We start from the raw sequence: 20,527 nt of genomic DNA, 5'->3' as shown, positions 1-20,527 counted from the left end.
TTCTTCTATTTGGGGCCTATCCCCGCAGACAAGGGGGCCGACCTGACGCCCCGGCCACATGAGGAAGGTTTCTCAGCACGGCTTACGGCTCCTTGAGGGACGACACTTGAGCTGGTCCCTTCCTTAAGCCCTGAAAGGGAATCCCCTTTCCTTGCCTTGAGAGGCATGCTTCCAGGATCAGATCTGGAACAGATTTGGTGAAGGGACAGTGGAGGGGCGCCAAACGGATGGCGCAGACATGTGATTCTCTAGGAAAACAGTCCCACCGGTTGTCTGCTTCTGCCAGAAGCGCAGAGTTCGAGGAGGCTGGAGGCGGCTGGACTCCGCATTCGCTCACCCCCCCGCCATCCGTTAGGACTCCTTGGGAGGAGGGAGAGTGGATGGCGAGGGGAGGGGAAGGGAAGGGCGGGCACTCCAGGTGGCCCATCACAGCCTGCCTTCTCTCCCTCCAGTACTTCAACACCCTGGAGAACAGCATCGTCAGTCTCTTTGTCCTTCTGACCACAGCCAAGTGAGTCTGGGCTCTGCGTTGGCTTGGGCCCTCTGCCGGTGCCCCAGGGTCTTCTCTTTTCAGCAAGAATATCCCACACCTGAGGGCAGACAGGCGCTCGGGACACTGTGAGGGATGGGGGTGGCCCAATGAGCTCAAAGCTCGTGGACGTGGACGAGAGGAGGAGCGGGTGGGGGTGGGGCTGGCAAGGCAGAGAGGAGAGATGTCCTCCGTGAGGATAGAGAAAGGGAGAAGGCAGCCGCGGGGCCCTGCGGTGATGCTCTGCAAATCCAGTTTCCCAGATGTGATGATGCCCTCCTACTCCCGGAACCCCTGGTCCTGTGTCTTCTTCATCGTCTACCTCTCCATCGAGCTGTACTTCATCATGAACCTGGTGAGTGAGCGTGCGTTGTGCCACCGGAGCAGCCGTCCCAGCCGGCACAGCGCCGGGCACCGCGGGAACGGAGAAGTCCGGCCCGCTGTCGGCCTCCGTCCGGGATGGGGTCCCAGGCTGTGGTCAAGTGTGGTGCGGTGGCGGACGCCCTGGCGGGACTTGAGTTCAGCTGGTTCCCGGTGGGTACCCCTGGGATGATACTGCCGTGGCTCTCAGCCCTGGAGCTAGCCCTTAGGTCAGGGTGCCCTGGGGCCGTTCGTTCTCCAGCAGATGTGTGTCACAACAACTCTAAGAGCTGGCACTAACGAAGCCTTTGCCAGGCACCGGGCAGAGTGCTCCGTACGTGAGGATTAAATGATTCTCCACAAAAATTCTGGAGGTTCTGTTATGATCCTCAGCTTGTAACTGAGGAGACTGAGGGCCAGACTGACGAAGCAACTTGCTCACAGCTGCACAGCTCGGGGTGGCCAGGTGAGCTGGTCCGATCCCAGAGATCTGCCCTTAACCGCTCCCCCTTACTGCACCCACGTGTCTGTTTCCACCCCATTGATCGGGAACCATTAGCAAAGCAATCCAGGACGCATTCTGCTAAGGAGAACGTCCAGTCCCCGCGCACCCTGGGAACTTTGGAGGTGTTTGCGGAGGCCCAGCTGGCCACCAGAAAGCCTCTTCCCATCAGCAGATGGCCCCTAGGATGAGGCCATTAGGTCCGTGTCGAGACCACACGTCAATGCCAGACTGTCGGCAGAGGCTTTTGTCAAAGCTTGTATTTATTTGTATCCTTCTGAAGAGCATTCCTCCGCTGGCCCAGGGTAGAAATGGAGAGCACCTCCCCTGGGGCAGACTTAGGAAGTCTCCTAAAAACTTGAAATCCTATCTATCTTTATATGTGGTATAGTTCCTATATCCTGTTGTCGGTTTAGAATCATAAAAAGATATTCTGTGTAACTAACTTGTTTTCATTTGTAATATATTTCGAGCTGTGAGAATCTAGGGCACAGGTCAGCAAACTGCAGCCTCCTGGCCAAAGCCAGCCCACCACCGATTTCTATAAATAAAGTTTTATTGGCACACAGCCATGTCCATTTGTTTGCGCATCATCTGCGGCTGATTTCGTGCCACGGCTACAGGGTTGAGTACTTTCAACAGACACCATCTGGCCTTCAGAGCCTAGAACATTTGCTATACGTCCCTCTCCAGGAAAAGTTTGCTGCCCCTCCCTTGATCTAAAGGAAGAAAAAATGGGGGACCAGTTCGAAGGGATGGAAAAGACCAGGGAGTGTCCCTCAAGATATTTTCGAGAGAAAAAGAAAGTGTTTCCAAAAAAGCTTTCTTTCAGATCTGATCCCGCCCTCCCGCTGCCCTGTGATAGTACAGACCGTGTCGTAAACATTCCAGCCCTGGAATTGGGCAGCCCGGCACTGTTGTGCCCTGGAGGGCAGGCCACCTCACTGCCCTGATTTCTGGGGCTGTGCACGAAGCCGTGACTCACCGGGACTGGGAGGGAACAAGGGGGCGAGTGAGGACCGTCCTGTGCCGTGACGCTCCTTCTTGCTCCGAGGTTGGGGCGGACAGCGGCTCCCCGGCCATCAGGCTGGGTATAGAATCCAGGGCGCCCCTCTAGCTGTTTTCCCTTAGAACACTGCCCAGCCAGGCGTGAGCTTAGGTGGAGAGAGGCGACCAGGGAAAATACAATGACGTCTTCACATATCCCAAGAGAGGAGACTCACAAGTGGCCGCGGGTGGCTTCCTCTGCAGACGCCTGGAGACTAACTTCCCGTATCCCCGAGGGGCAGGTGGGAGGGTCCTCTCAAGCCCCCCTTCTGGGGTGGCTGGGAGAGCACCCTCTGGAGGCAGAGGACGAACTCCCCGACTCCTTCAGGCCCCGCCACGCAGGGGAGCCAGGTCCTGTGTTCTTCCCTCACAGCTTCTGGCCGTGGTGTTCGACACCTTCAATGACATTGAGAAACGCAAGTTCAAGTCCCTGCTGCTGCATAAGCGAACCGCCATCCAGCATGCCTACCGCCTGCTCATCAGCCAACGGGTACGGAGGAGTGGGGGGTGGGGCCGGGGAGGGGACCAGTCCCTGTTCTCTCTCGCTGGCCCAGAGTAGCGCCTAAGCACGGCCGGGCCGGCAGCTTTAGAAACCAAGAGTTCTGCCCCTGGGAAAACCCGAAAGAGCCAGATGCCCTGGGATCCCTCGTTGTCCTGGGCGTCCGGAGTGGCGGCCCCCAAGGGAAGGGCAGTCTGGGCTCTGTGTTTCCCTGTGTTCGCATGGCCCTCTGTCCTCTCCCTGCAGAGGCCCGCCGGCGTCTCCTACAGGCAATTTGAAGGCCTGATGCGCTTCTACAGGCCCCGGATGAGTGCCAGGGAGCGCTACCTGACTTTCAAGGCCCTGAATCAGAGCAACACATCTCTGCTCAGGTAAGAGTGGGCGCCAGGTGGGGCGGGGTGTCTGGACAAGGTGTTCACACGAGGGAGCTGGGGCGGGCAAGGGCCCCAGGAGGTGGGTGGGCAAAGAAGCTTCTGAGAGACTAGTTTTCGCCACAGAATTCTTACACACGTAGATGGCATTCGTTCATCCGGTTTCTTTTCACAAGTAACGGCAGTCCAACCCAAACCCAGTTCCAGCTGGCGTGACAAAAAAGGGAGTGTATCGTCTCGTGAAATGGTCCGGCTCTGCCACTCACTCTAGAGTCCTGAGTGAGGTGGGGTAATCCCATGCGAGCGGAGCCACAGAGCCAGGCGAGCACGCACACACACACACACACACACACACACACGCCCTCTGACCACGGTTCCTGGCAGAACCTCCAGAACTGGCCCTGAGATGTGTGTGGGCAGTCCTGGTCTTCCAGAATGCTGATGATCCGAACCCTTGTTTCCGGGGAAGGAAGAGGGCCAGCTGTAGAAATGCGAGCGGCTGAGCTCTGTTTGGGCTGAACGTAGTCCCAGCTGTTCCATTCAGTCCTCCGCCAGAGGAGGCTCTGTCCCTGGCTATCTAAGAATCCTAGTGACTAAAGCCATCAGTAGTCGGTATAGACCAATCGGATTCAGTGGGCATGGCACCCAGAGGAAGGAAATCAGCTGCCTGCAGGTAAGGGTCCCTGGGGCACTGAGGTGCTGAAGGTCGCAGGTGTCCCCGCCCCTTTAAAGGTGACCACGCGTGGACGAGGGAGTCCTGAAACTCAGTGGCAGTAGGTTCTGAATTTTTTTTTTTTTTTTTTTTTACTTTTCCATGTGGCTTACAACAGCCTGAAGGACTTTTATGATATCTACGAGGTTGCTGCCTTGAAGTGGAAGGTGAGTGTTCGTAAGAGACAGAAGACCAGAGAGGGAGCGGGGCTGATTGCTGGGGGGGGAAGGGGGAGGGTGCGCGTTGGGCGCACTGGCGGCCCGACTCCTTCCCACTGGAGCAGCTCGGCTCTCAGCCTGCCTCCCCACCCCCCAACTGCAGGGCTACAGGTGGCCATCCGTGTGCCCTTACACTTGCCCTGTAGCCTCCCGATTAAGAGCACCGAATCTCAGGTAGACCGCATTAGTTACTGTGTGACATCAGGCAAGTGTTGGAACCTTTCCAAGCCTTGTCCCACCTGGGAAATGGGATAACGATGATCCCTGCAGTTATTTCCAGCATCATATAAAAGGAAGGCACGTGCATGGTTCCATTTAAATGCTCAGTTAGCTGGCTGTCTTTGTTGTCATTTAGATCCCCGAGTGTTTTCGTTCTTCCCCAAGTTAGCTGGGGAAGCAGGGAAGGAAAGCGGCGTCCTGGTCCCCCAGGGCTGGGTTCTGGTCGCCGGTCCTAACACCCTCTCTCCATGGCCCTGTCTCCTGGCCAGGCAAAGAGAAACAGGGAACACTGGTTCGATGAGCTTCCCAGGACAGCGTTCCTCATCTTCAAAGGTAGGGTTGGCCTGAATGTGACATCTCGGCAGCTGGGGACAGATGGAGGTTTCCAGAGACCACAGACGAGCATCTTAAGAGCATATTCATAAGCTGTATGTGTGTGCGTACGCGTCTGAATGTGTGTGTGTGTGTACAAGAGACAGTGTGGCTACCCCAGCAGGCAAATAAGTGATGGACTAGGAAGGAAATCAGCAACTTAAAAACCAGACCAAAAGACCTTTGTGGAATAGTCACTGAAGAACATTTACAAAGTCAGACAAAATGAAAAATTTCCACCTAGAGGTAACCACTGTTCATTTTCTGATGTGTTTCCTTCTGTGTTTGGTTATTTTTCTGTGCACTTTTTAAAAAAGATATTTTTATTTAGTTATTTTGAGATCGAGGGAGCGCCCGTGGGGACAGGGGCAGAGAGAAAGGGAGAGAGAATCCCAAGCAGGCTCTGCACTGTCAGCACAGAGCCCAATGCGGGGCTCGAACTCATGAACCTGTGAGATCATGACCTGAGCCGAAGTTGGACATGTAACCGCCTGAGCCACCCAGGCGCCCCTCTGTCTACTTTTTAAAAGGTAGTAGGATTCCATTATAGACTCGGTTCCCAACCCTGCCTTTTTACCAAATAATGTATTATGACCATCCTCCTGACAGGATACGTAACTGGTGTATGTGATCCCTTACATCATGCTTGCATAGCGTAAAATTCAAAATTTGAACATCAAAGCGCCCATATTATTGTCGCCCCTTAGTTGAGTGCCACTTTCAAAGATCCAGTGAGCTCATGGGGCATTTCTCGTGCAGAAAGGCTGAGGCCTGGGTATGGGCCATTATGAATGAGAGTAAAGAGGGTATGTTCTATTTTGTGACTTCTCCCACAGCTAGGGCTTGGGGCACAGCTGTTATCCCATATCCTGTAGAGGGTTTTCCATCCCGTGGGATGATAACCACTCAAGTGGATGAATAAATGGTCCGGGGTCAAGGCCAGCAGCAGTGAAGGCTCCGCCCTGGCTCCGGGTTGCCCGGGCTCTCCCCAGAGCAGCCGTTGCCGGTGTGGTCTTGCCTGAGCACTAGCGTGGGGTCACTGTGACAGCACCCGTTCCTTCCTCGCCCCTGGGCCTAAACACCCTGGTTGCTCACGTGTGTGAAGTGTGTGGTAGGGGAATGTGTACTTGCACGTGAAGATTTCGCTATTAACATTTATTCTCTTCAAATAGGAATTAACATCCTTGTGAAGTCCAAGGCCTTCCAGTATTTCATGTGTAAGTGTGAAATACCACAGCTCCGGGCCCCTTTCTGCCTGAGTCTTTTACTGTTCCAGAAGGTAGAGAGGCAAGAGATTAGGCCTGCAGCCATGTTGTTGACTTTTTATTATAGCAAATTCCAAGCATGTATAAAAGTGGGGAGATGACCGTGAGCATCCACGGTCACCTGGCTTCAACAGCGGTCCCCCACGGCCAGTCTTTCTGTCCGTCTGTACCCTCCCTGTGGCTCTTCGACTCCTCCCCAGAGCTGGAGATTTCGGACACAGATTTCAGGACCACAGGATGTGGTCAGTGGCTCTGCCACTTAAGTCTGTTTCAGTCTGTAGGTTTCTCTTCCATCCCTTTTTTCCCTCTTGCGACATTTAGTTGAAGAGACAGGATTGTTTGGCCCTCGGTCTTGTTTTTGTGTATTCCCCCCGTTGCTTGGTTCCTGTAACTCAGTGGTTCTATCTGGATTTGTGTTGTCCAATGTGGTGGCAACTAGCCATGTGTGGCTATTTGTATTTAAGCAACTAAAATGAAAAATTCAGTTCCCCAGCCACTTTAGCCACATTTCAAGTGCTCAGCACCACATACAGCTAATGACTACCAATTAGACAGCACAGAGAAGGAAATTTCTGTTGTCACAGGAAATTCTCTTAGGCAGTACTAGTTGGGAGGTTTGCTTGAACTGAGACTTTCTTTTTTTTTTTTTTTTAATTTTTTTTTTTAACGTTTACTTATTTTTGAGACAGGGAGAGACAGAGCATGAACGGGGGAGGGTCAGAGAGAGAGGGAGACACAGAATCTGAAACAGGCTCCAGGCTCTGAGCAGTCAGCACAGAGCCTGACGCGGGGCTTGAACTCACAGACCGCGAGATCATGACCTGAGCCAAAGTCGGATGCTTAACTGACTGAGCCACCCAGGCGCCCCTGAACTGAGACTTTCTAAGGAGCTCTGGTTCCATTTAGTGGGAAAGGGTGTTTAGAGACCACAGTTTGAAATGCTAGAAGTGCTTACTGCTTGGAGTTGGTTATCATTTCTAGGCCTTTCCATGGACAGAGGTGGGATTTTGTCTTTGAAGATAAACTGTATCCGGAGTTCCGGAGTTTCTGCTGACACTTCTTTCTTTCTTTCTTTCTTTCTTTCTTTCTTTCTTTTTAACTTTTTAACTTTTTAATATTAATTTTTTTATTTTTTATTTTTTAAAATTTACATCCAAATTAGTTAGCATATAGTGTAACAATGATTTCAGGAGTAGATTCCTTAATGCCCCTTACCCATTTAGCCCATCCCCCCTCCCACAGCCCCTCCAGTAACCCTCAGTTTGTTCTCCATATTAAATTTTTTTTTAATGTTTATTTTTTTGAAAGAGAGAGACAGAGCACCAGTGAGGGAGGGGCAGAGAGAGAGGGAGACACAGGATCTGAAGCAGGCTCCAGGCTCTGAGCTGTCAGCACAGAGCCCGACGCGGGGCTCGAACCCACAAGCCGTGAGATCATGACCTGGGCTGGAGTCGGACACTTAACCGACTGAGCCACCCAGGCGCCCCCTGACATTTCTAATTCAAATTCAGGACTACCGTGTTTTTACTTAACTTCCTCATTCTTTCAAATCCAGATTTCCAGTCTTAAAATCTTGCTTCCCAGCACCATTCACACAATCACTCATTTGCTGTACCCCACGGTAGACTCATAACTATCTCCAGAAAATGATATCAACACTGTCCCAACAACACAGACCCTAGTACGTCACTCCAGGGATAGACATTCAGATTATTGTGCGTCAAGGTCACAGTAGTTCCCCGCCTCCGCCCATGTGGGTATGTCACCAACTGGAGACACGTTTAGGTTTCTTTATTTCGTTTTATTTTTCATTTTCAAGGATTGCTTTTTTAAAAATACTTACTTTTGTTTTATACTTATGTAAAATATCTATGCGTTTCCAAGTCGGACCTATGAAACAAAGTATATTTAAGGACGTCTCATTTATATCCTGTCAACCCCCCCCTCAAATGGGTAACTTTTATTTTGGTTTATTCTTCCAGTTTTTAAAAACTCTAAGTAGATGCATATACGTGCCTCTCCCCATGTCTTAAATAAACAGTCACATACTTGATACACTTTCTTCCCCACCTTTTCGGCTTTTTTAAAAATATATTCGGGAGACTGCTTCCCATTGTAATATACAGAGACGTTCCTCATTTCTTTTTAGAGTTGCTACTTCACCATTTCACGAACACGTCATAGTTGATCCCACCAGTTCCCTGTTGGTCATTTAGGTCATTTCTAGATTTTTGCCCTCACAGATAGCTCTCCCGCAAATGGCTTGCGGTAACATTGTTTTGGGTTTCGCTAGTGTCTCGCTAGAGTGGATCCCTTGAAGTGGGATTGCTATGTGAAAGATCAAATGAACGCGTAATTTTGCTAACTGGTTCCTGTAGCCTTTCTTTTATTTAAAAATTTTTTCATGTCTATTTGTGAGAGGGAGAGACAGAGAATGAGTGGGGGAGGGGCAGAGAGAGAGGGAGACCCAGGATCCAAAGCAGGCTCCAGGCTGTCAGCACAGAGCCCCCTTTGGGGCTCGAACCCACGAACCGTGAGATCCTGACCTGAGCCGAAGTCGGACGCTTAATCGACTGAGCCCCCCAGGCGCCCCTCACGCAGCCTTTCTTAAAATCTAGGGAAGAGCAAACATTTTAATACTCAAACACCTCTTACACGGACTTGGCAACAGCAGTGACCTCGAGGGTGTTTTTAGGAATCCATAGCAATTTCCTGCGCAAAACCCCTGGCTGGTGTAGCTCACGTGGTAAAAGCACGAAGCGGAGAGAAGCCCTTGTCACATGGGCGTGTGGGGCGCCGCCCGGGGCTGCCGGGGAACGGGGCCGGGGTCTGGGGTGGGGGGAGCCTACGGCTGTGAGCTAGAGATTCGCACACCCGCCTGTGCTTCCTCTGTCTGTCACGAGCCTGTCTGTTTGCAGACTTGGTGGTGGCCGTCAACGGGGTGTGGATCCTCGTGGAGACCTTCACACTGAAAGGTGAGCCCTGGCTGGGCGGCCGGCCCTCGGGTGGGCGCACCTGGTGCCTTTGAGCTTGAGCTCCCGCCTCCTGTCTTACAGGCGGGAACTTCTTCTCCAAGCACGTGCCCTGGAGTTACGTCGTCTTCCTGACGAGTAGGTTTCTGGCGGTGGCTGTGCCGAACGGCCGGGCCGGGAGGACCCTCATTTGCTTTGGGACCTCGCGGCTCTCCTCGAAAACAGGGAAGCCTGGGGAGAATGGAGCAGGAGTTGAGTCTGATCCCGTCCCACCCCCGTCCAAAGCTCTTTTGAGCTTCTCCGTCGCCCTCCCGATCCCGTCCCCATCCTGGGCGTGACTCACACTGCCTGGCCACCCGGGGCCCGCTCAGCTTCCGCCCTCGCCCCGGCCTGCGCCCCCCCCCGAACAGCGACCCGCTCCCCAGCCCCTCCGTGCCCGGGGCCCCTTCTTACCCGGGGCCTCTGCCAAGGTTGTTTTGTCCACCTGGTGCCCCCCCCCCCCCCCCCCCCGCCTGACATTCCCCCTCCTCCTCTTACGCCTGAACGTCCCTGAGCGCACTGCACCGCCCTGCCCCATTCACCTGCCCCATTCTGGGGGTTGTCTGGAGGTGGCCCCAGTTGACCAGCCTCTGGGCTGGGCCTCTCCCGGGGGGAGGGGCGGAGTGGGTGTGACATGGCCTGTCGCAGAGGCTGGAGACCTCCAGAAGAGCCTCAGAGAGGGGGACGGAGCCAAGGCAGGTGTGGGAGAGGCTGTGGTCGGGGCCGCTGCTAACTGCCTCCTTCTGTTCGCAGTCTACGGGGTGGAGCTGTTCCTGAAGGTTGCTGGCCTGGGCCCCGTTGAGTACCTGTCCTCCGGGTGGAATCTGTGAGTGCAGAGTGTGTGTCTTACCCACGTCCGCGACCAAGAGAGGCCCTCTCCCCACACACCCGAGGCACACCTTTCTGCGGTGGCAGGAGGAGGGGGCGGGGACAGGACGAGGCCTTTGTCTCCGGGTACAGCTCCGTCTGTGGCTCCGGGACACGCCAGGGTCAGGCTCTTGTCTTACTCTCTCAGGTCCCTTGGCCCGTTCCTCCGGGACGTGGCGTCTTAAGGGGCCTTAGGCTGGCTCTTCCTGAGTCATTCAGCCCCTACACCCACCCCTGACGACGAAGCTCCTGCCTCCCCCATGGAAACCACGATACTGACAGAGAAGGAGCAGCAGCCGGTTGGGGGTGGTGACGAGACCCGAGTGGCCCTTGTCCCTGTCCCCAGGGAGACCTCAGAGGCCACCTGCCGCCCACTTAAGTTGACTTGCCCGTGATATCAGGCTATCCTCACAAGGTCTCAGTCTTGACGGAGGAGTCGAGGAGGAACAGTGGTAGCGTGTGCACCATGCTGTTTTCAGGGCCTTAACACACGTATGCAGAGGACAGAGGCCCTGTCTGGGGCAGGGCTGGCCGGGCTCTAGGTGGGAATCCCGCCCTTTTCCTCCATAACCTCACCGGGGTCAGTGGTCACCCATAGAACCCGACGTATGGCATTAGACCAGTGCAGGACCTTGGTGGGGAGAGGGGGTGGTTCTGGGCATTTCTGATCCCTGCTGTATGTGCTATGCCTGGAGGGCTGGCCAGGCCGGCCTCAGTAACCCCCAGGCGGCAGGAAGCTGCTTCCTGAGCTGTGCGGCTGCGGGCCACTGCTGGGCACACTCTGCTCTTGCTGAGGTTGGCGGGTGGGCTCCTTGGAAGGGAGCGTTGAGAATGGGGCTGGGGAGCGGGGAGCCGTGGGAGGGAGGCAGGCTCCGGGCAGGACAGGCCCAATGGCCCGTGGCTCCTTCCTCTCCCTCCCAGGTTCGACTTCTCTGTGACCGTGTTTGCCTTCCTGGGACTGCTGGCTCTGGCCTTCAACATGGAGCCCTTTTATTTCATAGTGGTCCTGCGTCCCCTCCAGCTGCTGAGGTGACAGGGACAGGGCTGGGGCTGGGGAGAGGCGGGCAGGGGGAGGGTGGGAAAACCTTGGGACTGATCTGGGAAGTGGCCGGAAGGAGCCAGAAGGTTCGCAAGCCTGGTGTCAGACCCTCCTATGACGGCACCCGGCCCCTGTCGCCTTCCTGTGGGGATGTGCGGCCCGCCCGTCTCCTCCCGTCACCGGGACCAGTAGCCTCTGACTGTGGAGGAGAAATGTGGCCCGCGGCTTGGGTGAACCCGGCCTGCGGTGAAATCTGCTGTAGCCACGGAAACAGACATGCTCAGAGTCATAAACCAGAAGGCCATGGCCTCTGATGGTGCGAGGGGCATGACCCCATACATGGCCTTCCTGGGAGGAGAGGTGGAGGTGTGGGGGCAGCCAGGGCAGTGTCTCTAGAAGACCCTGTGGCCATGCCCCGGGGGTGGTGGCCGGGGTCAGGCGAACGTCCGTGTCCTCCCCACGCAGGGCGTCCTTCCTTTTTTTTTTTTTTTAATTTTTTTTTTTTTCAACATTTATTTATTTTTGGGACAGAGAGAGACAGAGCATGAACGGGGGAGGGGCAGAGAGAGAGGGAGACACAGAATCGGAAACAGGCTCCAGGCTCCGAGCCATCAGCCCAGAGCCTGACGCGGGGCTCGAACTCACAGACTGCGAGATCGTGACCTGGCTGAAGTCGGACGCCCAACCGACTGCGCCACCCAGGCGCCCCAGGGCGTCCTTCCTTTACCGATGACCCGTCCCTCGCCAGGCTCCTCTGTGGGCGTGGCTTCCGGTCCCTTCTTTCCGAGGTTTGCCACCCCGTCCCCAGCCAGGCCTTGCCCCTCACAGAGCCCCCCGGCTCCAAAAGAAAACCGCGGCAAATAGCCGTTAGCGAGAGACTGGGGGGACACGGCGGGTTCCGGGTCCCTCCGGGGAGGGCCATCCAGCCTTGGTGTCCCGGCCCCACCGCTGCCCCTTCCCAGGGCCCCGAGGGCCACTGGGCCTGGGGCAGAGAGGCCCCGGTCGAGGAGTGGGGCTGCGGCCGTGCCGGCCCCTGAGCGCCACCTGCTCTCGTCCCTCAGGTTGTTCAAGCTGAAAAAGAGGTACCGCAATGTGCTGGACACCATGTTTGAGCTGCTGCCGCGCATGGCCAGGTACTGCCCCGCCTCTGGGCTCCAGGGCCAGGCGCCGTGAGGCTTGTGCCCCCGAGGGGGCGGCCGGGCGGCAGTCGGGGGGGGGGGGGGGGGGGGGGGGGGGGGGGGGGGCGGGGGAGGGGGGGATGCGGAGTGTGGGGGGGGTCCGAGGGGCTGAGATGTTGGCCACCACGCGTCTCCCTGGCGCCACTTCTCTCCTCTGACCTGTCTGAAATATCTAGTAGGGAGGGCAGGGAGCTGTCAACTCACTTACCGCCTGTGTCTACATTCACAGGTAAGGGGTCACCTGTGAGTCTACCTTCACAGGTAAGGGGTGAATCTCTGATGAAGGGGCATCTGTTCCTAGAGTCCTGATTCGAGCCGTTTTTGACCCCAGACCTGAATCACGAGGCCCCTTCCCTGCAGGCACTTTCCAGCTGGTGAACCTGGCTAGGGGCATGCCTGTCTGTCAGTCAGCTCAGTGGGTCTGAGGACGCCGGGGCCGCCGGAGGCGCTGGGCTCTCCTGCCTGGCCCTAAGTCGCCCTGTCCCTTCTGACCCTCCTCCCCAGCCTGGGCCTCACCCTGCTCATCTTCTACTACTCCTTCGCCATCGTGGGCATGGAATTCTTCTGCGGGATCCTCTACCCCAACTGCTGCAAGTGAGTACTCGGCGGGGCCCGGCCCTGCCCGCCCCGCAGGGAGCCTGTGTCTCTGCCGGGGGCGGGGGGGGGGGGGGCGCCGAGCCAGCCCCACTGAGCAGGTCGCCCCCAGCTCAGGGGCCTCGGGCACACCTCTCCCAGCCGCGACACCCTTTCGAGGCCTGGGAATCCCTTGGCCTTGCTTTCACTGGCTCTGTTCAGCGCAGTAGCTAAGTGAGGGACCTGGGATCAGAGAGGGCTGTCTCTGAAGCAGTGACATGTGAGCAGGTGTCCCTGTCCCCAAGCAGGCTTCTGTCACCTCGCCCTTGGGGCTGAGACGGTTTTCAGGCTGCCGCAGAACCAGGAGCGGCCTGGGGCTTGGGGCCCGAGTCCCGTGGCTTCCTCCCACTTGTCTGGGGGCGGGGGGGCCTGGGCAGACACGTCATCTCCGGCAGCCTGTTGGCATGAGACAAGTGGACACCCGCAGGAAGGCCTCTGGGGACAGGGGTGGAGCGCACAGCCTCCACGACCTCTCCCTTTCTGCAAGCCACCACCTTGAAAGCATTAACTCTGGATTCGCAGTGTTCTCTTTAAAATCTGGCCCGGGAGGCCTTAAGCACAAACTCCTTCCTAAGACGCTGGCAGCCCTTCTGAGCGTCAGGCTGGGCCCAGAACCACAGGCCGATAGCAGGGGGCCCAAACTTTTTTTTTTTTTTTTTAATGTTTTTATTTAGTTTTGAGACAGAGAGAGACAGAGCACGAGCAGGGGAGGGGCAGAGAGAGAGGGAGACACAGAATCCGAAGCAGGCTCTAGGCTCCGAACTGTCAGTGCAGAGCCCGATGCGGGGCTTGAACCCACGGACCGTGAGATCGTGACCTGAGTGAGCCAGAGTCGGACGCTCAACCGACTGAGCCACGCAGGCACCCTGGGGCCCCACACTTTATGGTGCCCCCGTCACCAGGGCACTGCCTGCTGAACAAGTTCCCTGGGGGCCCCGGGACCAGACGTGTAGAATTTCTGGCATGAATGTTAACCTATCAGCCATAAAGGACCGGAAGGAAGGCAGAGAATAAGCTCTCAGACAGGGACGACCTTTCGGAGCACTCCAGCCAGGCGAGGAGCTCCCGCTCCGGGCGCACTACCCCGCACACAGGCTCTAGAGCAGATCCCAGCCTGGGGAGAACCCTTCCCAGCTTCTCCCTCCGGTAGCTGGGAGGGAGAAGGCTGCTGGTAGCAGAGAAATGCCAAGTGGACACAGAAAAGCAGGGGGCAGGCCTAGGGGTTCCCACCAGCACCCAACAGGTGAGAGGAGCCGAGGGCTTCCCTTGAGCCAGGAACATGGGCGAGGATGCGGGGGGCTGGGCAGGACAGATGCTCCTTGCCCGGACCTTGGACTTTTGTCCTCTGTCGAGGCGGCCCATTTCCCTGTGACTTTCCCTCTGCTTCCCTGGCCAGTACCAGCACAGTGGCCGACGCCTACCGCTGGCTCAATCACACCGTGGGCAACAGGACTGTTGTGGACGCAGGCTACTATTATCTCAATAACTTTGACAACATCCTGAACAGCTTCGGTGAGTGCAGGGGCCCCAAGGAGGACAGCCCCCGGGGCACACCGCCTCTGTCACCGCAGGCCCCAGACACGGCGGAGCAGAGCTGTCTGAGGCCTCCCCTCCCCCAGCCGTTTGCCACACTCTCCCGAGTCCCCTCGAGCCTCAGTGGAGCCTGTGGTTTGCCCGGTCCCAGGGGTGCAGTCCAGGCCAGACGCCAGCCCTCACTCACCGCCAGGTTTCACTCCTGGGAGCAGAAGAGCCCCGCGCTTTGCCGGAAGGGGTACAGCCCGATGCTGGGGAGCCCACCCCCCGTCACAACCCCACACCGCAGGGTGGGGTGCAGCCACACCCACCTGCCACGGTGCCTGCACTGACCCAGGCTCAGGCCCACACAGCTCTGCTCCTGGGTTCCGTGGAGAGGCCGGGGCAGGAGCAGGGCATAGGTCAAGAGGAAGGGGAGCCCCTCGGGGCATCCCAGATCTCTACCGAGCAAGGTCTGCCTGCTCTTTCCCCACCATCCACCCCCAGCCCTGGTTGGTCACAGGCAGCTGAGGCAGGAGGCACGCCCTTTTGGGGACAGGCCAAGTTTGCCGCGCTTCCTGTGGGGTGGGAGTCGGGGGGTGGGGGGTGGCGCTCACTTCTGGAACTCACAGCCCAAGCTGGCAGGTGGGATGCCATCAGTTAGGTGCACGGTACCCAGGAGAGGCGGAGAGAGGCCACCCGAAACGGACTTTGAAAAAGCGAGCCTGATCAAAACACTCCTCCTCCTCCCTTCCCTTTGGCAGTGACCTTGTTCGAGCTCACAGTTGTCAACAACTGGTACATCATCATGGTAAGGACCTTGGTCAGCTCCTGGGGGGGCATCTTCCCACCAGCCTCTGAGACCACCTGTGGTCTTGCCCGGCCCTGGATGGGATGCATCGCTCTTGTGTTCCCCGATGGGGTCCTGGGTCACACAGGGTTGGGGTTCTGCCGAGAGCGCACTGTCGGGGCTGGGCCCCAGGAGCCACCCCTCTGCATCTGCTAGACATAGGTTCCATCCCTGCCCCCCGTACAGCCCTGGTGGCCAGGAGATGTCCATTAGCCCGTGGGTTTCCGTCCTCCCCCCACCGTGGCAGGGGCTCTTCGGTCAAGGGGTGGTGTGGCAAGGGTGGTTGGCTTTTGTTTCCCGTTCCCTAAACCCTTCTGAGTGCCACTGCCTCTTAGAGCACAGACCGCCCGCGTTAGTCTCGAACCCCGCGGTCCTGGGGAGCATCCGGGCCTCATGCAGCACAGAGGAGTTCTGAGACCCGGGCAGTGAGGTCCCCCTCCTGTGTCTCCCACAACCCCAGGCCAATCAGGCAGGGTCTGTGTAGAGCCGGCCGTGTGGGGGACCACGGAGGGGCCCGGGGTACACGGCGACCCGGCCCCACCCAGGCGCCTGCTCACTGGCTGCCTCCCTGTGTCCCCAGGAAGGTGTCACCTCTCAGACCTCCCACTGGAGCCGCCTGTACTTCATGACTTTCTACATCGTGACCATGGTAGGTCCCCGGCCCCAGCACGCCCTTCGCCCCTCGCCCTTCGCTTCTGAGTCTCCGGCTGCCCCTGCAGGGTGGTGGCAGCCCAGGGAGGAGGGGCCCGGCCAGGCAATGGGCCTCGACGGGCTCTGCTGAGTGCAGGCCCCACAGCAGCTCACACCCACTGCCCCCCGCCAGGTGGTGATGACGATCATCGTTGCCTTCATCCTCGAGGCCTTCGTCTTCCGAATGAACTACAGCCGCAAGAACCAGGACTCGGAAGGTCTGTGCGGGCAGCCGCGGCCCACGCGTCCCCCGCTGCCCACCCGGCTGGCTGCCCCACTGTCCGCTTCTTGGCCGTCCGCTTCGGCTGTCTGGTCGTCCGGGCCTCTGGCAGTTCAGCTGATACCTGTCTGGCTGACCTGTGACATCCCTCATTCACGCTGATTTTCACGCACGTCACGACCGAAGAACGCCCTCGATCTCATTTTTAGAATAAAAACGTTACGTGTCTGAGATTAGAAACATCACCCAGCAGGGACAGGCTTCCTGTGAGCACAGCCGCCCTCTGCCCCGCCTCCCTGCGCCTCCCAGACACTCGTCACCCTCTTTGTTATCACCTGCGTCCACAGTGTCGTTCTAGACTCGAGGGGCGTAAATGTCGCGCCGGTGGCTCCTCCTACAGCTTCGGTGCTCACAGCCCTGGTCACCGGCTCGCCTGTTCCAGGATGCAGGCCTGACGCGTACTGATCATTCTTGCCCCATCCTCCAGAGCCACCACATACCGATTACTCGTCTCCAAATCGCTGTCCCCTCAGGCCACGGGATCATTTGCTGTTTGCCCAGACTCCCTGCCATAACCTCTGTCCCCTAGAAGCTGCTGGCCCAACCAGCCTTCCTGCCAGCCGCAGCAAAGGGAAGGGAAGGGGCGGGACGAGAGTGCCACGCGGCAGGGGGTGGGGGGTGTGGTTTCGCTCAGAGAGGGAACCTCGGGACCCCACCCCCCTCCCCGGGGCAGCAGGGAGGATGGCTGAAGCAGACCAAGGCAGACCGGGGGCTCTGAGCCCCAGGCTCCTTCCCAGCGCCCGCTCCCTTCCCACAGTTGACGGAGGCATCACCCTGGAGAAGGAGATCTCCAAAGAGGAGCTGGTTGCCGTCCTGGAGCTCTACCGGGAGGTGCGAGGAGCCACCTCGGACGTCAGCCGGCTGCTGAAGGTCCTCTCTCAGATGGAGAGACACGAGGTGAGGAGCCTCAGGGCCGCTTCCAGCGGAGGGGGCGGGTTTGAGCTTTGCATAGGCCCTCCCCCACTGTGCTCCCTTCCAGCCAGCTCGGGCAGTCCCTAAGCCTCCGCCCTTCTTTAGCAAAACTCCGTGGTGTTTCTGGGACGGAGATCGAGGACCAAAAGTGACCTGAGCCTAAAGATGTACCAAGAGGAGATTCAGGTAGGAGCGCCCCTGCCCACGCTGCCTCGCCCTCGCCCCGGCCGGCTCCTGCCTGGGGGTGGGCCTCCCGGCTGCCGGGCGGGGCCGCCCTCCCAGCCCCGTCCCGAGTGTGGAGCGGCGCTGGCTAAGGGGGGAAGGATCTGGGCCGTCCTTTGGGGCTGCCGCCAGTGGCCTCTGGGACTCAGGGTCGGGCGGGATGTGGGCTCAACCGCGAACCCTCAGTCCTCCCCCAGCACAAGCAGCTGTGGTGTGCTGTTTCCCTACGGCACGGCCACCAGGATGTCACCTCCCTTTCTCGCTCTGAGCCAGAACCACAGGTGCAGCGTGTCCCGCAGGAGACAGATGGGCACGAGGGGGTGCGGGGGCCGTGCTGCGCAGGCCAGGGCGCCTCTCCTCAGGTCCATCGGGTTCTGCCGTGTCCTTGGGTCTCTTGGCTCTTTTGGCTGTTTGGGTTTTTGTTTTTTGGTAATGTTTATCTATTTTGAGAGAGAGAGAGTGAGCACAAGCAGGGGAGGGGCAGAGAGTGAGAGAGACAATCCCAAGCAGGCTCCACACTCAGCACAGAACCCGACGCGAGGCTCGAACCCACAAACCACGAGATCATGACCTGAGCTGAAATCAAGCATTGGATGCTTAGCTGACTGAGCCACCCAGGTGCCCGTTTGGGGTCTTATTTTTGTTCTCATTTAAGAGAAGGGAGAAGTTTTATATATATATAAAGCCTTCTGTTCGATCTCCGGGGCCCAGGGCTCGGGGGAGAGTCTCCCGTGCCGCTTGTGTGACGGTGCCGTTGCTGGCATTCCGGCGGCTGAAAATCCTGTTTTCACGGGGATGGTGATGACCAGTGTCCACGCCCAAAAGGCAGGGAGGCTGCAGTCCCCGGAGCGGAGTCACACGCTCTCTGTGAAAACGCCAGGGGCAAACAGACACATGGCGGCTCAGGAAGCAGGAGTCATGGGGGCGTGAAACCAACAGGGGCTTTGGCTTCATGAAACCCGGGGGGAGAGTGCCGGTCCGTTCCCACCTGTGGAAGGGGGGCCATCTCCGGCCCAAAGCAGAGGAGACGGCTTCACGGGGGCACGCGCTCAGCTGCAGGCCTTGTCCTTTGTCCTCGGCCCGTCCGTCCACTCCCAGCCTCAGTTTCCCCCCCCCCCCCGCCCCCCCCCCCCCCCCCGGCCCCCCCCCCCCCCCCGCCCCCCGTCCAGTGCTGGGCCACAGAAGAAGCCCATCTCAGTCTTTTTTTAAGCCGTCAAGTTCTGTGGTTCAGACTCTTTAAAAACGTTAAGGGAGGTTTTTTAATTCCTCGATTACTTGAATGCCCATCCCTGCAAACCGTGGGTGACGTGACAACGGTCTTAGGCAGGTGGCATTTTTTTTTTTTTTTCCAAAATGCTTTCACAGCCTTATTGGAGGGCACGCAGGCAACGTGGGAGTTAGGGGAGGTGCTTCACCCAGTTCACCTGGCTTTTCTGCAACTTCTGAGCCTCGCTTTTCTCAGGTGTTTCACGAGGACACCGTTCCTGCCAAGCCCAAAAGGGGCGACAGCGGGGAATCCCTTTGTGAAGGACAAAAGATTGCGTTCACAGAGGATGATTACTAACTGCCTGGGCTTCTCTTAAAGAGTTGATATGTGCCAAGGAGAATGTTTCTAAGGAGGTCTGCAAGCCTCTAATTAATAAGGGAAAGATTTCTTTCTTTCTTTGTTTTGAGAGGGAGGGAGAGAGAGAATCCCAAGCAGGCTCCACACCATCCACGCAGAGCCCGATGCGGGGCTCGAACTCGTGAACTGCGAGATCACGACCTGAGCCGAAATCGAGAGTCGGGCGCTAAACTGACTGAGCCACCCAGGCGCCTCAATAGGGAAAGATTTCACTGTAATTTTTCTGTTTGGGCCATATTCCGGATTCCCAGTAGGTCCAGGGCTCAGGGGACCCTGCGGTCACTATTGGGTGACTTGCAGCCCCGCCCCCTCCGTCCTGAGGCCCCTGTTGCCTACTGTGTGCCGGGGTGGCAGGGGGGGGGGAGGGGCCGCAGGGCTGGCGGGGAGGAGTGCAGCTGGCTCAGCGCCCTGTCTGCGCTCTGCTCTAGGAGTGGTTCGAGGAACATGCCCGTAAGCAAGAGGAACAGCGGCGACAGCTCAGCGGCAGCCGCCAGGCCCCCTCCACCCCGCAGCTCCCAGGCAGCCGCCAGCGCTCCCAGACCGTCACCTAACCCCAGCCTGCGGCAGCCATCCCTTCTATGCAATAACACAATAGTATTATTTTACTACGATGTATTGAAGAAAAAAAAAAAGGTGTTTGTGTGCACGCGTGGGTGCACACACACACCCATATATATGCACATATTTATATATAGGAAGAGAAAAAGACAAGACGGGGTTTGGTGTGCAACCACCTCGCCCTGTCTTCCTTAACCCCAGAAGTCACTTTGGTTTGGGGGGGGGGGGGGTCAGGCCACCGTGAGCTCTTCCTAATGTGGAAAGTTCCAGAAGGCCTCTTCAGAAGAAGAGCACTTGGATAGATCCTGCCGATCTCTGCAGGGCTTGCCTTCAAAGTGGGCCAGCCCCTCCCCAGGCCAGAGCCAGACCGTCTTCCCGATGCTGCTCTCACACTCATGTCCCAGCTGACAGCTTCCCCAGTAACTTTCCCTGTGGCCCGCGTCACGGGGTTTCTGTGCCCTGCTTTAGGGACGAAACCACTTAGGATGGAAAGAACCTACATCCTCGGGGTTAGTATTTCTATATATATGATAATGTAATAGAACATTCCTTTGGGGGAGCAGTGCCTAGGTCCTAATGGAAAGAGTAATCAAGGGGTGTGATTATACCCGTGTGGTCAGATCCCAATTAGCCGGCGCTGGGCAGCGCGAGATTGTGCGAATTTCACATCCTGGCTCTGTAAGCCTTCTCTCCCACATCCCACGCTTCCTTCGGTTTAACCCTTGTTGCTGCAAATCCTGAAATGGCCTCCTTGAGAACCTCGGCCCAGCGGGAGGAGGAAAGCGAGAAGAGGCCAGGCTGACGGCTACCACCCCGGACCCGTTCCCGAGATGGGCTTTCTCCACCAAGTCCCTTTTCCTTGCGATCGTCTTGTTCAAGCAGAGACACTTCTTGGGTAACACGGGATTCTGCTAAAGACAGCGGCAGCCCCTTCACATCGTGCATTAGGTTCTGCTGCTGGGAAGGGGCCTACAGGGACGTCCACAGCAGCCCTGTGGCTCGGCCCCTGCCAGTCCACGTGGACTGCTCCCCCCCCCCCCCCCCCCCCCCCCCCCCT

General features: G+C 57.6%; 1 protein-coding gene across 2 annotated transcripts in view; it reads left to right on the top strand.

Annotated features, from left to right (window-relative positions):
* Positions 1 to 20,511, top strand: part of TPCN1 (two pore segment channel 1) — a 61,637-nt gene extending 41,126 nt beyond the window's left edge. For both annotated transcript variants that reach the window (XM_049619302.1, XM_049619303.1), the window contains 20 exons: positions 453 to 511; positions 785 to 884; positions 2,812 to 2,928; positions 3,184 to 3,308; positions 4,139 to 4,187; positions 4,727 to 4,790; positions 6,002 to 6,046; positions 9,013 to 9,069; positions 9,151 to 9,204; positions 9,859 to 9,931; positions 10,894 to 11,001; positions 12,073 to 12,144; positions 12,694 to 12,783; positions 14,219 to 14,334; positions 15,099 to 15,145; positions 15,765 to 15,833; positions 16,008 to 16,092; positions 16,912 to 17,051; positions 17,172 to 17,252; positions 19,341 to 20,511. In XM_049619302.1, the coding sequence (XP_049475259.1) occupies positions 453 to 511; positions 785 to 884; positions 2,812 to 2,928; positions 3,184 to 3,308; positions 4,139 to 4,187; positions 4,727 to 4,790; positions 6,002 to 6,046; positions 9,013 to 9,069; positions 9,151 to 9,204; positions 9,859 to 9,931; positions 10,894 to 11,001; positions 12,073 to 12,144; positions 12,694 to 12,783; positions 14,219 to 14,334; positions 15,099 to 15,145; positions 15,765 to 15,833; positions 16,008 to 16,092; positions 16,912 to 17,051; positions 17,172 to 17,252; positions 19,341 to 19,463 (1,674 nt within the window). In that variant the 3' untranslated portion in view covers positions 19,464 to 20,511. The remainder of the gene's footprint in view (positions 1 to 452; positions 512 to 784; positions 885 to 2,811; positions 2,929 to 3,183; positions 3,309 to 4,138; positions 4,188 to 4,726; positions 4,791 to 6,001; positions 6,047 to 9,012; positions 9,070 to 9,150; positions 9,205 to 9,858; positions 9,932 to 10,893; positions 11,002 to 12,072; positions 12,145 to 12,693; positions 12,784 to 14,218; positions 14,335 to 15,098; positions 15,146 to 15,764; positions 15,834 to 16,007; positions 16,093 to 16,911; positions 17,052 to 17,171; positions 17,253 to 19,340) is intronic.
* Positions 20,512 to 20,527: the final 16 nt, after the last annotated feature.

This window comes from Panthera uncia (genome assembly GCF_023721935.1).
Source record: "Panthera uncia isolate 11264 chromosome D3 unlocalized genomic scaffold, Puncia_PCG_1.0 HiC_scaffold_8, whole genome shotgun sequence".
Taxonomy (NCBI): Eukaryota; Metazoa; Chordata; class Mammalia; order Carnivora; family Felidae; genus Panthera; species Panthera uncia.
The sequence above is the reverse complement of the archived record's forward strand: the minus strand, read 5'-3'. Positions and strand labels throughout refer to the sequence as shown.